The following is an 18425-nucleotide window of genomic DNA, read 5'->3' as shown; positions in this document are numbered from 1 at the left end:
TGAGCTCCATTGAACACCCACTCAGCCTGATATACATGCACTTGCAAACACACAGGGAAAATCACTTATACAAACACAAGCCGCAAGACAAACAAGGACTCAAGACAGACACAGGCAAACAACCAAGCAATGTTTTTTTTCCCTCTCCACCCACAAATACATCCACATGAACACACACATGCAAGCACATGGACACATGCACATGTACACACACACCACTTCAAACTGCAGACGCCTCATTGAGGTATCAGCCCCAGCGATTGTGTTTGTCCACCTGGGTATGAAAGAGCCATTCTGGCTTGTGTGGAGGAGACAGCAGTGTGGTACAGCCCAAGCCGAAGCCCAGCTAGGCTACGTCTGTCTCAGGCTCTCAGGGAGGGGAGCAGCCAAGTGTGGATGCACCTCATTACCTCACTCATCCACACACCAATTACCCCTAAATAAATACACCCAGCCCACAGGCAGCAACAATGACATCCAGCCTGAAAGGGAAGAAAGGACGCCGTTCAGAAAGCATTTGCACGCACAGAAAAGTGCTGTTGGATAATGATGAAAAAAAAGTACAGAGAAAGGAAGCAAAAAGAAGAACATGCAGGGGGCTCCAAGTCTTTTAAAGAGCTCAAAGACAAAACGGAGAAAGAGAAAGAATGAAAAAAACACAGAGCAAGCAGAGTGAAGTGATTCAGAAAATGATAATTTCTTGCTAAATTTCACCCAACACATCTGCAAATGATTGTTGTGGCGGGGGAGGGGAAAAGTTTAATTGTTTTAATGCATGCAGCCATGAGATAGCTCTGCCTCGGACTAAAATGGTGATCGCTGTTGAGCCGACACATTTGCATGTAAGACGGACCGCTTGGGGTAACGGTAAGCAGTGTGTCCAAAGGCCAAAGAACATTGGCTAAAAAGAGAACGAACTAGCACTCGTGGCCAAAGAGCTCGATCCCTCAAAAGTTTGACTAAATATGGCAGGTGGCATACAATTTGACCAGAAACACTCAAGAAATACAGTTTATGGCCACCCACAAATATGAGAAAACTATTTCAGCAGTCAAAAGTTCAAAGTTTCTGTTACAGGAGTGAGAAGGTGAGCGAAGGATGTAGAAAAGGTGTGTGGCAGAGACAGGAAGACAGATGTGTTTTCAGGGAAGGGGGGTATAAGCGAGGAGAGGAAGCCAAGAGTTCCTTCATCCCCCCCTTGCTCCCACCTCCCTCCATGTGGGATCTTTCTGCATGAGTGACTCTGTCATACCTGGGGGACAAAATGGTCTCTCTCTCTTTCTCTGACTGTCTCTCCCTCTGCCCCAGTTCCTTTTTTTTTTACCACTCCTCTCATGTGTCTGTGCCGTGTCTATAGTCCTACAGAGGAAGAGAGCGTTGAGTCTGGATCATGGTGAGCCAAGCCTGGTTAGGGAATGATATTCTTCATCCAATATTATCAACACTGATAATGTTTTACAAAGATTAAAATGCTGAAAGTCATTAATTATGCGTTACTAAATCTCAATGAAGAAGCAACTTGTACAATAAATAAACTTAAATAAACTTTTATAACACCCAAAGGCAAAACAGGAGAATGATTCACTTCCTCCGCTAACACCTCAATAGTCAGGTGATGGGTAGATTTGTATAAGCATCTGTATAGGGGGGGGGGGGGGGGGGTTCATCATGTAATCCCTGAAAGGCTATAAACACATCCCGAACTTGAAAATAACCCACATGACGAGAGGCGGCCAGTTCACCTGACCAGAGGCAGATTCTTGGTTATCAGAAACAACGGCTGGGAACGTGTCAGTTTTCCACGCCGTTGATTCTGTGTAATAAACAGAAGGTGATGGATGGAATGGAAGTGAAAAGAGCAGGTTTATTAAGATTCCTTACTGACGGAGGACTAATTGAGGAAGGGCATGCCGAGTAGTTTTGGTGCCACAGGTGGGTGGAGTAGTGTCGACATGCTGTGGCAACATAGTCAGGATTCCTAGTGTACAGCTCAACCCCCCCCTTAGCTGAAATTAGACTTCATGGGAATTCTAAGCTCTGTCACTGCATGGTCTGTGAAAACCATGTGGCCTTTCAATAACTGCTGTGTCTTTTATACAGGTTCAGCTAGTGTGCCCTGCAGCCCTTATAACAATGTGAGAGGGTCCCTCTCTCTGCTTCTTCCCTGCTTGACGCGGCCTGGAGGTTCCTACTGGGAGCTCCAATGATTTTAATTTCCTGCTCCTTGTAACACCTACACATGCTGTTGTCAAATCCTGCAGCACCCTTCATGCACACTGATATACTGTGAACACATCACATTGTCTTTAAGGTTTATGTTTTTATTTGATTAAGGTCTGTAAGGCACACCCACACACATACATACAGATGAACACACATTTCAATATATCAGCACAAACGCTTTCCCAGAGAGCGTGTGAAAAACAGAGGAAATGCCCTGGGAAACATGCCAACAACGAACTCCAGCATCTGAGCCTCTTGTACGGAAAGGTTTGCGTGACCTGTGAGATTTCACACACTACCTGTGCCTAAGAGGAATGTACAGGAGATATGCAGGATCCTCGAGGACACACCCAAAGATGCCTGATGATCTGTGCAGTCCACAAACATACAAACAAAAAGAAATCTTCCTGCTTTTGTTTGTATTCATCACAACATGTTCAGTGGGAAGGATCTGGCACGCCATCCAGGTCTGTTTTTTACACAACAAATGAAAATGACTTTACAAACTCACAACCGTGTGTTTGTGGTTTGTGAGTCTACAGTTCCAGTGACTGAAGCTCTGAAACCATTAAGAAATGTGATAATAATGTGGCTGCTGTCTAATATTGTGAGAATATTTAGCTTACTGTACAGTATGCTCTGCAAACTAACTTGATGAAATAACTTTCACTGTCTCCTCTTTACTTGAAGCATCACCAACTCAGCCCCTTCCATTTTCTTTAAACAGTGCTGTTTTCAACCTGAATGCTCCGTAAATCTGATACATATCAGACTTGCAGCACTGTGATTACCATCTGAACATTTATATCACAAGTTTTGCTATACATGTGACCTTAAAATCATTTCAGTGCAAGGTTAATCATGATTTTACATTAGTGGTCTAATGTAAATAACAGTGGTGCCAATAAGGAAAGATAATAACCAAAATATTCTCCCTCCATCACTTCCTTCTGCACATGACTTTGTTTATTCCTGTATGAGCATGATGGGACATTTTGTTATTGTTCGTTTACTCGTGATCAGTTCAGGAGCATGACTTGTTCAAACAGGTATCGGTACAAGTTGTTGTGTAAAGGTAGGATTAGTATCCTTTCTAAAGTCTACTTAAGTGTTTGAACTGTAAGCCTACTGCATATATAATATAATAAACTCCAAATAGTTTAACAATATTTGCATTATTTGTTTCTTTACCATCTATTTTTTCTCCCAATTAGTAGTAGAAATTTCCCGAATTGTTCAATGTCTTCAATTTTTTTGTTCATTCTCAAATGCAATGGTAGTGCAGACTGTGTGTCCCACCTAGTCTGCGAAACTTTTTATCTGCTTTTTTATCTAGCTTTTTATCTGGAAAACATGCACACAAAAGGACATTTGAAAGGGTAGTTTTAAAATACTTGCGTAAGTATTCTATCATCAGATCTTAAAGTTGACACTGATGAGACCCAGGAACAATAAAATTCATCCCTGTTTAAGTATTTTGTATGGTGTTGATTTAAAAGTGACAGTCTCAATGTCCTGTATCACAATGTAATCACACAATCCCACATGATGACACAATCTCAGAATTAGCAGGGACAAAAACGACACATCCCTTTTATATGGGCCTTTTCCATTGGCAAACACACTTACTTCATCTGCCAAATCCCTAAATTAACACCTTTTTGGTGAGAAAGCTCAATTTGGAACACGTCACACCAACACCACAGCTGGCATTCAAGGGTAAAATTAATTACTTCAGATACATGTGCTTCCTCTCAAAGTGGCAGACTTATTTGCATTGAGGAACATTCAGCAGAAGTAATCGATGCACACACAAAATACGGCCACCCAATGACCCCAGTCCCGTCTCAAAGTCCCTCCCCGTCCCCAAAGGCCTGACGGCTCAGCCATGCATGGGGAAACAAACACAGGTAGCGAGAGCAAATCAGACTGCAACAAAACACAGAAACATGAATGGGAAGCATTACAATGACGGGCTGGATGAAAGACAATGGGCCTGCCATTAAACAAACGGCAAATCCCAGGATGGGCTGCGGGAGTATGATACAGATTACAGGCACCTAGTCCCTGCCTAGGGAACAGGGGAGAGGGAGAAAAAAGGACACAATATTGCAATCTGACAGCTGACGTCTTCATATAAATGTATGAATTTACATTCCAATTAGAGGAAATTTACATCTTAATCACAGCGAGCAGTGTGTCGGTCCCTCGGTTGGTGTGTTGCTACGGTAATGAGGTGGGATGCTGCTGTGCTCTCTCATCCAGACAGTGATCTGTCAGCAGACGACACCTCCCTGTTATGAGTGAGCTGCACCCTTAAATGCAACCGCCACCACAATCCAGTAATATTCGTTGAAATCTGTCTTAAATACCAACAAGGTGTGAGCTGCCACCCAAGGATAATGTGCCAAATATGGAGTTTGAAAAACATCAAACATATCTTAAATACAGTGCACTGAACCAGGAGTGTCTTTAACTGTCACTCAAATGACAAGCTTTCAATACTCTATGGCATTCCATTTCTAATTTCCATACTAATAATGGGTATATTATCTTTAATGGTTTCACTTTGTTTTATGGCATTTGAAATGGATGGTGAAGCGATATGTGGAATTACTCAAACATATCATGCCATCAGGTCACATGCTGCTCTGGTACTAACAAAGGTAAAGTGAATGAGTGAGATGGGACGATTGTGAATGTATCATCAATATCCTTCTGGTCATCATTTCAGTGTACATCCTAGTATCCAAGCTCTTCCTAAAGGACACAGGACAGTGATAAGTCAGTGAAAGGGCGTGTATATACTTGTGGGCAAGGAAGAAAATAAGTCAGGTATAGATAGTCAAGTGAACAATAAAAGCTCACTGAATGAAGAACTATTTGTTCACGTTTGTAAAGTCTATTTAAGGACACTTGTTGTGGTTTGGTTTAATTAGCTGACTAGAGCTGCTGGTTTGAGGTTTTGGAGCTGAACTACACAGGCAAGCCTAAGGCCTGGGCTGGATCCTATAAACTCACAACAAAGGAATGCAATATTCATAACAATTTAAATGACTCAAGAAAAGCGAGCATTTAATGAAAACTTCAACATTCAAACTTTGCTGGAACAACTTCCATCCAGTGAAATCATTTACTTGTAGAGCAGATTGCTGACAATGCAATCAGGAGGAGCAGATTAGCTACCAACACATAGGAGAGCACATAAATCAGTTTAACACAGTCCTTTGCCATCTTCACGCTTGACTTTAATACAGGGATGTGTGAACAAAAAAATTGGAGGTAAATGAGGCATGGCTTCTTTATCACCTACCTCGTAGCCAATCAGGCCTCTCCTGTCGGAGACACTGCTCTAATGGCTGATATCTATGGAAGCAGCCTATTACTGGATACTGCCTGTAATTAAGACAAGTCAGATTACACCAGGCCAGTGCCTCCTCTCTGATGTGTAGGCTGCCATTAAGGCCAGAAGTGTTAAAAGGCTTGTACATGGAGAAAAGATCGGGGGGTGCTGTGGTTAAAAAAACAGAAAAGACTAAAAAATGTTGCATGTCCAGGGTACAGTAGATGCAGGATGGGTCCAAAAACATAACATGGGGTGATATGTGGGGCGTGGCTGGGATACCACTTTAGCCTGCAGGGTGTTTTGAAAGGATGCCGGGAAGCTGCACACACCCCCTTTGGCACTTATCTCGCATATTCTAACCTTGCAAATTGATTCCCACAGCAGTGCCTGTGCACTTCTATCTGACCATCGAAATGAGATTGCCTATTTTTCTTTTTCTTTTTTTTTGTGGAGGAAGGCGGGGGCAAATGAGGTTCAGCAATTGAATTTAGCTTGAATGTTCACAATGATTACAACATCTTAAAACAGGCACCAGTTTATAGGATGTCAAGTTGACTTTGTGTCTGGCAGCAAATGAGGTGAAAAGGGTGAATGTGAAGGCTGTTAAGTTGGAAAAAAGGCCCTGAATGTAGACAGAGCAACACTCTTAAAAAGCTGACTATGATTAAAAAAAGAGGAGTGGAGGGAGGGTGAGTCTGGCAAAAATAAAAAAATAAAAATAAAAAAACAAAGTGAGAGGGAGACAGAAAGAGGGAGAAGGCAAGTGAGTTTGAGAAGGAAAAGCACTTCTTTCTGTACACAGAGTGACCTTGCTAACACTCTACCTACTCTAATATTCACCACTACACATGCTTTTGTGCTCTATTCCTTACCCATCTAAGCACGCAAACCCTCCTCTCAATACCCACAGTACTCATTATACATTTCCACTAGCGAGTTATCCAAGACTTGCAAAAGCATCAACACTGTTACAACAACTCACCCCCCCCCCCCCACACACACACCAAGATGTGCAATCTATTGCATGGTGCAAGAAATTCACAGTCCTGATTTAATTATAATCTTGTGCATTACATCTTCTATCTCCTTTGAGGACTTTGGTTGATGCCGAAAGCTCAAGCGATGACTGCTGAATGTCAGAGTGTTGTGTGTGGATGTGCATCAAAGAAGGCTGTTGACTTTCATGTCCTGAGATTTATCTGCAGGGACGTTCATTGACATCTTTTGTCTTGTTGAGGTAAGCAGGTTATTTCTGATGAGTAAATGAAGTCTCCCAGTAAGTAAAATCCTTGATGTAAAATATTTCCTTCACACCTTCAATTGAACAAACAGTACTTAATTCCCTCAAACTTTTTCAACTTAGCAGTTAAGCTCAGGTGTTTTTGTTGTACTTTTTGTCAAATAAAATTAACTAAAAATGATTTTGAAAAGAATACTCAGGACACTTAAACAAAACTACTGTTACAAAATGTCAATGGCATTTAAGGATACATGGCCAGGATTAAATGCATGCTAAACTTAGGCACACAAATACACACACTTAATGCACGCGCACACACACATTCACAGAGGATGATGAAGCGAGCGTACATGACGTCCCCATACAAACAGTCTGTGTAAGTGAGCGTAGAACATCAGGCCATCAGATCACTTCCCTCTCCAAACATGAAGCCTTTAATAGATGTGAAACTCCAGGCCCTGGATCTTTTCACACCACTGAGTCGCAACTCATACAGAAGAACAGAGGGCAGAGGATGACAGAGCAAAAAAAAAATAAATAAAAAAATAAAAAAATAAAACAATGAAAGACACTCCATCCAGGATAAATACATTCATGATGAGGGGAGAAAACAGAAATGTCCCTGGATTTGATTTGATTCAGACAAACCTTTATAGAGTTGACAATAAATATACTTGTCTGAGGAAAAAAATAAAATAAAAAAAGATTCATAAGAATCCTCAGACTAACATATGGAGTAACCTTTGTGGCCTTCCGGGACTTGGGGGGTGGTGGTGGGGTTATGGGGGGGGTGGGGGGGGGTGTCTAACGCTCCGAGGCACCGTAGGCACGCTAGGGAGAGGTGAGCTGTCACCCCCCATTATGATCACTGCCTGAACTCAGAAAGGGGGAGGGGAAGGAGGAGCGCAGGCAAAAAAAAACTGGTTCCTCGCTAACCGCCATCTAGAGCCATCCCCAGGCCTCAGAACCCTCAGTCTACAATTGCCTCTTGGGAAACACTTGCACGCAAGTCCTCCTCATCCCTAGCTAGCAGTAGGGCATAATGTGTGTGTGGGGGGATGAGAGGAGGTGTGTGTGTATGTGTGTGTGTGTGGGTGCGTGTGTAAGTGTGCATGTGCGTGTATGTGTGTGTGTAGTTGGGCTGTTTAAGCAGAATGTATAGATTTTTGTGTAACAAAAGGACAACTGTGCATGTTTTTTTCTTGCTTTAGATAGAGGAGATATACTGATGTGTATTTTGGTTGGGTTAATAGAAGGAAAGGATGCTAACAGAGAGCGTCTTGCGGCAGCTCTTGTTATCAAAGTTTGAAATGAGGGCAAAGAAAAGGCAGGAGGTGTATCAGAAGCTCAGTGTGAGAGACTACCAGTTTTTTATAACCAATAACTTACAGAACTCAATTGTATTTTTTATTATAAAACCATAAAAAAAAATCATGAACAAGACTGTAATGCATCAAAAAATACTGTTTTTAGGAATTTTAGTGATCCTCAACAACAGTTAATAAAATATTATATGCAAGTACATAAGAAGCTTGACTCAGATTTGACCTTTTGCTGCCTTTTGTTTGAGTTTGGGTGCTTAGGCGCATTCTGTTCCCCAGATCCCACTCCTAACACCCCTGTCACTCATCATCACTCATCATTGTTAGGGACAAAAGGAGAGTTTGGTTAAGCCACACACTGGAGTATTCTCCCACCCAAAGCCTCCCCCACCTTCACACATTCACGTATGTGTGTTTGGTAGTCACACACACACACTTCACAAATGCACAAAAAAAGTAATTATTTTTTTGCTACATAAACACAAGACCACTGACTTATGTGACCTCAACTAAAGGATCAGGTTGCAAACTTTTCGATAAGGTGCCATCACCTTGCCCTCTAACTTGCCTTTTGAAGTGCAGACTTGTCCGTCAAATGGCCCTCTGACTCATCTACAGAGCGTAATTAAAGTCTATTCAGGGCTCTATATGTGTCCTAACTATCCTCCATCATCTAGCCAGGCCTTTCAATAGCCACCTGTGAACTCTGAAGGACATGGACACTTGCCCTCATAAAATTCATGAGCACTGCAACATTCAGCTGCCAGCCAACATCTCTCAATGGCCAACACCACTTTAAACAACTCTGTGTTGACTGTTGGGTGAATCCTTTTTAAATACAACCATATTCACAGTAGCAGGGGTTAAGTAGCTCCCATGATTAGCTGAAACAAATGCTTTTATGGTGTGCTTGGAGATAAAGAGAAAAAAAAAGGGGATCAAGAGTCCCAATTTGTTTTCGTCAAGCAAGGACTCATTCAGGGATTGCTGACTGAGAAGGCATTTAGAAAAAAGCTAAGTGTCAAACAGAACACGAATCACTAAGCCTGCTTTTTGTGAGGCAAACTGATGAATGAAATAAGCACATCATGTATATTCTGTCGTGAGGAGTCTAGAAATGATGGACTCCAAGACTATCTCCTAATGTGGGTAAACTTTTCAAAGACACTGGACCCACTTTGTAGTGATAACAGGAAAAACAAGCTTCTGAAATGTTTAGTTTTGATTGTCATAGGCATGACTGAGAACTGAACTATTGTTAAGGATCCCCCTTTCTGCCGCTATATCTCTCTGTGATCAAAATTCGGTGAGTCATAAAGGAGTTTGCTGTTGTTGATGACATATGATGTTTATGATTTCAGCTGACTGAACTGTATAAAATGGTGATTTCATTGAGCGTCAAAATGCAACAGTAGTGTACTGTTAGCAATCAATCACTTCTCCTCTGACAACAGAAACAGAACGATTTGTCAATAAGGCATCTGGTCATATCTATGAAAACTTGTCAATCCATCTAACTCCAATGATGATGATAACCTCATGATGAAAAATGCACAATTTTATAGCCTTCCAAACTATTGAAGAGAAAGAAGAGGAGACCTCACCATTTCAGAAAACACATCTTTAGAAAACAATATGAAATTCTAGTGTGGACAGAATCACATTTGACAAGTTAAACAGTATTGTAGTCATATTACAACAGAATAACTACATAAACAACTACAGAGCAGCGACACACACACACACACACACACACACACACACACACACACACACACACACACACACACACACACACACACACACACACACACACACACACACACACACACACACACACACACACACACACTTCTCCTGACCCCCCAGGACACAGCACGGTGAGAGTGTGGGAAAGTTATTTTTAGGACTGAAGCTGAGTTTGATGCTCCTACTCCGGATCAACATTCCACCTTTGAACCACTCCGACCATGGAACTGTTTGTGCCCAGGACGGCAATTTTAACTTTCTCTGTAGACCAACAGCAGTGAGCAGACTGTTTCATTCAAAACAAGAAAACCTCTGCCTCTCGCCACCATTTACACAAGTCTGAATGATAATATCAACACTGCTTTTAAGCGCAATTTTAGAAACAACGGTTTAGATCACTGACTATCTGGATTATTCAGCACTGAGTGTTTGACCTTTCAAATACTGATATGTAACATTTTTATATGTGATTGCAATTTCTAAGATATCCTATCAAGTGCACGGTGAATAATTATACGAATGTCTCAAATTAAATACTCAACAAATCTATTCATTTACATTGCTGCATGTTTATTAAACTGTTTCTATTAAAATGCTAGTCCAAGTATTAGTGTTACACAACCAAGAATCAAAAGAAACTACTGATGCATGAATTATGCTTGTGAGGAAAACATTAGATGTTTTGCAGAGGAATCACAGTGAACACATTTACCAGTTTTAACAGTGTTTTACATCTTGCACAAAAAGTGCACAGACCTAAGGCAAAATTAGACAGTGTTTTCTAAAGCCTAGAAAATAACAACACAATGAAACAGAAGCCAAGGATACAGTGAAGACCCAGTTTATAAGCACCAGGGGGGCTATGGTTCTGCAGTCACTACCATTATGGTAATGGCAGCCTTCTCTGAACACACTTACACATACCCTATAGTACCACAAGACCCCATGGATGTAGGGTGGCATGCAAGTTACAGTCTCTCCCTCCCTCTCCCTAATGGGAGCTGAAGACAACTATGGCTACTTTAATCAGGTCTGAGTCCAGTGTGGCTGGTCTAGTCTGATGGGGGCTGAGTGGTGCATGGACCATGTTAAGGGTTCACTGCTCACTGATGAAACAGCTTCACTTCCAGGACGAGTTCAGGCAGACCACACTCTTACTCAGTCTGGCAGGAGCAGCACATATGCCCTGTTTTGTTTTGTTTTAATACTGTCCGTTAGCAAGGAACAATGTTTCAGCATTGTGTTGATGTAGGATAGAGGGCGGCACATTTGGCCAAGTCCCAAATCCCATTCTCCTACAAAGCTTTGACTCAACTACAGCAAACACAACTGCTACTGCTTTTTCTCTGTAGGCATTTGACAATAAAAAACTCCTTTTGGACTGTTTTCAGTCAGTGCCCATAGTGATTTGCAAACCTTGACCTTGTCAGGACAAGCACATATTCTATGCACCTGCTACTTTGACTTCATGTCTGCGGACCTATACTACTGTAGCGACCATATTTAAACTTCCAGCCATAAAACTTGTGAAATCTGGCATCAGGGGAAGAGTATTGGATGTTATCAATTAACAGATTTAATAAAGATCAGAATTAAAAAGTCTATGCAGCAAATCCGAATCACTTGGATCATGCCACAACAAACTAACCCAAAAAACATGCACAGATTTACACATTTCCACACCCAGCCACCCACCCACCCAATAAACAGCACAGAGTCCGTACAAGCTGGGCCTTTTCAAACACACAAGCACATTTGCCGAATAGATAAAAAACCCTGTTAAATAATAGATTCAAATCTGATGTATGTTGTGAATATTGTTCGGCTGAGGCGTCCGATCGCGTGCCACTGACTGGCCTGCACTGAGCTCTCTCTCTCTCTTCTAATACATGCACAAACCATAAGAACACCTCATTCCAATATGCAACAGAGGCTGGTGTGCACCAAGAGAGGACGTATAAATTATTCACAGGAAATATTATTCCAAAAGGTCCATTCCCAACTGATTGTGATTCCCAGGGCAGACAGAGGAAACACAGGCTGATGTACAGAGAACCGTAGGATTTTTTGCAGCCTACTAATAGGTTCAGGACATCCAGTAAGGAAATTGTTTGTATTTAGTTTACTCTTAGGCTGTGAATAATCATTGTGATCCTCTATTGGAAGTAAATATTGAATGACCCAGTTCAGTTCTTTCTCCATATGAGTTCTTTTCAACATCAGCTTTTCTATGATCTTTAGTACCACGCATTGTTTGAGACATGGGGAGGCAGATATATCCAGGCATGGAATATAAACAAACATATACACAAATACACAAACAAGCCCTGAGGACTGAGTCTCTGTCTAACTCATTCTGCATTCCACAATTCTTTCATTCCCTCTCTTTTTATTTCTCTCTCAATAAGACGGTTTGGTGCCTCTGAGGAATAGCCCTCATTTTAATTAGACCTGACCTGAGAATCACTTAACTGCTCCTCTCCGCTTATGCCTCCCCCCTCCTCACAGAGCCTTCGCTCTGTTCCTCACGTAGGTCCATTAACACCCTTCCCTCGGCACCCACAGGCTTCAACAGGGGGCAGACACATGCGCTGTCTTAAAGACGTTTTGAGGACATGCCAAGAAACATTAACCTACTCTACACACCTCCCTCGGACTTGAGTTAGACTTCCTCTTCTCCTTAACTCTTCTTCTCCTCAGCGCCATCATCATCTTCATCGCCTTTTCTGCTCCCTCTTTGCTTTCCCTTAATTCAGTTTAAAAATATGCTCTGTTGGCTAATGTTGAGCTCAAATCATGTCGGATGAAAGGTGGCAATGAAGAGATTATCATGCATACAGTTTGTTGAGTGTTCCTGTCATTAGTCAACTCAAGACACTTGAGTGCTCAGTTGGATGTGTGAGGGTTTAAAAATACAACAGCGCACCACAGACAGTGACAAATTAAAGGAAAAACCAGTAGAGGTCTTAATGCTTGACCCCTTCAGCGAGGGGAACCCGCAGCACCGTTATGCTGTCGGGGGCATTTTGTTGGGATGGTTTGGGTCCACTTGTCCACTTAGAGGGAAGGGTCACTGAAAATCATTAAAAAGTTGTTCTGGGTAATCACCTTTATCCTATGATGCAACATGTCTATTCTGATGGCAGTGTTATCTTCCAGGATGACAATGCCCCCATCCACAGGGCACAAGTGTCAAAGAATGGGTTGACGAGTATGGAAATGATACAAATCATTTGCTATGGCCTTCGCAGTGACCAGATCTCAACCCAACTGAATACCTAATGAAGATTTTGGACCAACAGCACTCCACCATCATCAAAACACCATCTTTTGGAAAAATGGTGTTCATCCCTCCAGTAGAGTTCAGAGATTTGTAGAAACAATGCCAAGGTGCACTGAAGCTGTTCTGGCAGCACGCGGTGGCCCAACTCCTTATTAAGTAACTTTGTGTTGTGTTTTACTTAAATTTGTCACCTGTCTTTATATCAATTAAAGAAGCTTTTCTTTATTTACCAGAATTTCTTAGTTGTAATTCTTCTGTAATATTTAGTGAACAGTATTTACAAATCAAAAACTGGATCCAGCATGAAGGCACTGCAAGATCTTAGATTTAAAAACATGGCCCTGAACCTTTATCACATCATGTCCCCCATACTCCCATCATTCCATTTATATTTCTCTTCAATGATAATTTTAAACTGCCAAAAACTATCAAACCAAAAACCATTAACATAAAAATCAACATTTTCAAGGAGTACAAAAGTTCACGTCAAAGCCTATATATGTGTACAGAACAGCCAGAGTGAGGTTGTCAGTGCTACAGACACCTCCAAATTGCCTCTACCAGAAGACTAATTTGACACAAATCCCCATCTTATACTGTATTTGACACTGTGACCTGCCTCTGGCACCCCAGTACCCCACAGGCACATTGCCTGTCAGTTTAAAGGGTCAAACAAAGGTAAGAAGAATGTAACTGCATACCATCTACATTCTTCAGAGCTTCATCCTCAAAGCATCTTACATTGTTAAACTAGTGACAGAAGCCTGTGCTGGCCTAATATAAGTGAACAGCAAAGTGCTCATACTTATGCATATTGAGAAAGAGTCTGTCACTTATGTGCGTGTGTACGTTTCTCAGTAAGTATGTGGCCGTGCCACCTTTTGAATGTCAATATCTTTATGTGTGTGGGAGTAAGAAATGTTTGTGTATGTGTCTATGTGTATGTGTTAATCTTGTCAAACACCTAACACTCCTCTACCTGCTCAGACAGGGCCATGGGTTAATGCTGGCTTCAGGCATCATGGCTAATAACTGCTCATCAACCGTGGCTTGAACTCTCTGAATTGTCAGAAGTTACCATGGTAACCTTAGCAGAGAAACAGCAGAATCTTAGTGATTGTGCTGAGTGTGTGTGTTCTTGGGTATGAATGCATTAAAAGTGGTCAAATTAAGAACATTTTAATTATTACAAATAAATACGAGAGTGTGTCTTTATTAACAAAACTTGTACTCTGTGTGCTGGCAAACAAATACTTTTCCGCATTCTTGAGGTGTTGGAAGTGTGAGTCAATCAGCAGTTAAGAAATTAGTTAACAGCATGACTCTATATTCTTTGGTGGGGTGACATGTAGCGGCCTGAACCAAATGGTGGGAAGCCAGCGCTGTCAATCAGCTGTCATTCATCACCAGCAAATCACAAATTAGTCCAGATTCAGATTCAAAATATGGAAGGGGTTAAGAGTTGAATGCAGCAGGAGAGATGGTCTAGAACAACCCCAATTGATGTGTAGAAGAAGACAGACTGAGGAGGAGAAACTGTGAGAGAATGGTCTATTATGTGGCCCCAGGCAGAGGAGTCCTGTAGCTTGAGTAAATGAGGTGATTAGCAGGGACGATGTGGGCTGTCACACGTCAGACACTGGGTTTCGAATCCAATCACTATCTCATGTGTCAATCAGCAGCCCACCGAGGTGGTTGACCAATGGGTCAAACACAGTATACGTTGAACCTTGTAGTCAGAGCTCAGCGGTAGATCTGAGCGCAATCTTATATGCAGGTATACAAAGTTAAATTAATGTCTCTGCAAACGAGAAAACAGTGCCAACATGCACTCATACCTTTATGACAGCTGCATCTCAGGTGATATACAAATGAATGACATCCAATCACCCCACGAGAATGTATTAGCGTATTACAATGACTAATCTGTGTTTTGATTGATTTGATGCATGACTAGTGATACGATACAATGTTCTCTGGGAAATTCCCTGACACAATACTGTGTCATGGCCAAGGAATTTGATTGACATTTCATATTATCTATTCTCTTATCTCAACAATCACACCCATTTTCTGAAAAGTCTTCTCTGGACATTTCTTTTGAATGCTAACTTATTTTGGGGGTAATGCAAGAATATTGATCCAATTCTACAAAAAAAAACCTCCAATAAAGCTCCTTAAACAAGGGAGGCAGACAAAACTTGGTCCTAACAATGTACTGCTGGGATATATGGCACAGTATCCAGGCCCCACAGAACTACAGGGATGCTCTAGGCCTCGGCCCCCTGGCCTGCCCAACACAGAGGCCTAATTAAAAGACCATTGAGAGTAACCACCTTGACTTTTATGGACCTTATAAATCTAAACTAGAGTGGCCTATTCATGGGGTCAGAGGAAGGAGGGGGAGAAGGCCGATGCAAGCAGGAGAAAGGGTTTGAAGGATGGTGAAGGCTGGCAGAAAATAGGAAGGGGTTGATTGTAGGATGCAGGGAAGATTTAAGGGGGGGTGGGGCATTACTCTCCTCCCCCTCACCTCCTGCCTGAGACAATAGGACTCACTAAGCGCCAAGGACCAGAGGGTGTGATAAGGTAATGATAATGTAATGAGGACCAATCATGAGCCTGAGCTAAGAGGAGGGCCCCTTAATTTGTCTCTAGAGTGGTAGTTCAGTGACAGATTGATTACTCTGAGTGAGAGTGATGATGTGACATGGGCAAAATGGATGCATCTCTGACAGGAAGAAAAAGAGACAGAGGATGAGAAATCCTAAAACAAAATGAATGAAGAAATGGAGAGGCCATACAATCATGTGCCATGTACCGTATATGCCCTATGCGCCTCAGCCTCAAAACGGTCAAGCTTATAGAAAGATTTTAAGCTAGGATACAAAAACTATTTTAACCATTCTGAGGAGAAGGCATATTTGGTGCATCGCCCATTCTTGATTCAGTCCTAACTCCGGTGGATCTAAGATATCTCAGTGGAGGCCCCTTGGATATCATACTGTCATTGAAACTAATTACAGTAACAAGTTGTTTGATACTTGTTCTTTCCCCACAGGTCATGACTGTTGCCAGCTGAGGATTGAATATAAGGTGACCTGCCAGAAAAAGTGAGCAATATCTACATAGCCTTTTTCCTTGATAGCTTAAAATGGTTTAAAATGTTTAACATGACGCTGTTTGTTGCTGTTGCTATTACACAAGCTATTATACAACAACTTACTTCATACTTATTTCTATCAAAAATGCTATCACTTAAACTGCCGTATTTTTTCATTTCATATTCATCAATATAGATGGAAATTTGTGTCTCTCTGTTGGCTGTTGACGTTACACTGCGGTAAGTGTGGCCGCAACAGTGTACAATCAATAACTTCACCTTTCTTTTTTGCACCCAATAGCAGAAAAAAGTAAACACAGGTTGGCAGAGCCTGGCTAACATGAGAGACTCCTCATTACCATCAGCACTTAATTTCAGTGCTGTTATGTTCTGAGCAGAGCAAACGCTGAGGTAACAAATGTAATGGCTTTCTTAATAAATAATTGCTTTGCATCTAAATTGAGCTCTTATTTTAGGTTAATGGTTACATGGCAAGTTAGGAAAAATACATTAGAGGAATAAAATTGGGGCAACAAAACAAAACAAAAAAAATCTGAGTGAGAGATAGCATTAAAAATACAACAAGAGGGTACAACCACTGACAACTATGTATTGTTTATGAAGAAACCCTGACTGTGCTGAGTAACCTTGACAACATACCTCAATGCTGAACTGTTTCCTCTTGAGCTTAAAAGCCAGGTCCTTGTGGTCAGGGAGTTGACTCACCAGACAGTTCAGGTGAGGTACCTGGCGCACATGTAACAGGCCTGTGAAGGACAGAGAAAGCAGATTCAAGTTGAAAGGGTTAAGCACATTAAAACTACAATAAAAGTGCAAGTAAGACATTCCTGTCTTATCAACAATGTGCTTCTAGTACATTATACTGTGACAATAACAAGCAACCTTATGCTAGACTGAGTTGGGCTTTCTTGTGTGAGTGTAAAATCCTGTTAACAGCATCCTACAGAAGACTAGGTCGTCAGGACATTTTTTTCCTCTGTCCAAATTACACGCAAAATTCAGCAGTAAAACTTTATTAATGCTCCATACATCTTTTCTGACAGAAAGATGCTCTCATCTGTACTGGGACAACTGTTTAAAAAATGACAAAAGATTTCGAATAATGTCTGACATCTTCTTTAAATTTGATAAATGAATGATTTATCTGTTTATTACTTTGCAAAAAAATTCAAAAGAAGAAATTAAGATCTAAATTTCATTAAAAAGAAATGTAATGATGACTGAAGGGAGCACTTATTTACTTAAACTAGTTTTCACTTGACAAAAGTATAGTTTGCACCTTACAAGGAATTGTTTAAAGATCCACCTGATAATGACACAATGCAAAATCTTTGAAAATATTGTCCTTAAATCAGTGTTACATGTTTTTAATTTTTTAATTTTAAGCAAACTGTGCTCATCTCAGTAGATGAAGTTCCCACTTTTTTAGTTTCCACTAGCGAAAAACTATGCGTGGTGATATTGCACTGAAATGAAAAGTATCTGTGTATGAGGCAACACTACCACAGAAATTAATTGTTACCGGATATATGTGAACATTTCTACATTAGCATTGCTGCTCTCTTCTTTTGTCAGTAAAGAAAATGTGCCACCTATTCCTGGGACACATCAAAAGCGGACAACAAATAAACATACAAGTTAGAGCTTCTTACAAACGGAGGAAGCTCTGCTTTGTTTATACTCTTTGTTCCTCATTTCCTTTTATTACCACAGAGTTACATTTTCATATAACTGGAAGAGTACTGTACAAGTGGGGTGGTATAAATGAGCGTGAGAGAAAAAAGGAGAGATCGAGGGAGTAATGGAGAAAGGGACACAGACAGAGAAAGTGGGGGATGGTGGGTTCTCTCCTCTGTGCACTTGGGTGATTTCCCCTTGCCTGATTTGCAGTGACAGGCTTCCCAGCATGCTTTGAGCAGCCCTGAACTGCTGCCGCAAACACGCACGCACGCGCATCCGCACGCACTGTCACACTCGTACCAGATGCATTTGCACTCATGAACACACATCAAAACAATCATACACATAAATGTATTTCATAACCCAACCAGAGTTTCCCTGGCTGGTAAAACACAGAGTAAATATATTTTTGAACAAAACATTCAAATAATATTAACTGCAATTTCTGAAGAACATTT

General features: G+C 41.2%; 1 protein-coding gene across 1 annotated transcript in view; it reads right to left on the bottom strand.

Annotated features, from left to right (window-relative positions):
* elp4 (elongator acetyltransferase complex subunit 4) overlaps positions 1-18425 on the bottom strand; it is a 52312-nt gene that overhangs the window by 12534 nt on the left and 21353 nt on the right. The window contains exon 9 of the mRNA XM_062421750.1: positions 16927-17033. Within this exon, the coding sequence (XP_062277734.1) occupies positions 16927-17033 (107 nt within the window). The remainder of the gene's footprint in view (positions 1-16926; positions 17034-18425) is intronic.

The sequence above is a fragment of the Scomber scombrus genome, chromosome 1 (genome assembly GCF_963691925.1).
Source record: "Scomber scombrus chromosome 1, fScoSco1.1, whole genome shotgun sequence".
NCBI lineage: Eukaryota > Metazoa > Chordata > Actinopteri > Scombriformes > Scombridae > Scomber > Scomber scombrus.
The sequence above is the reverse complement of the archived record's forward strand: the minus strand, read 5'-3'. Positions and strand labels throughout refer to the sequence as shown.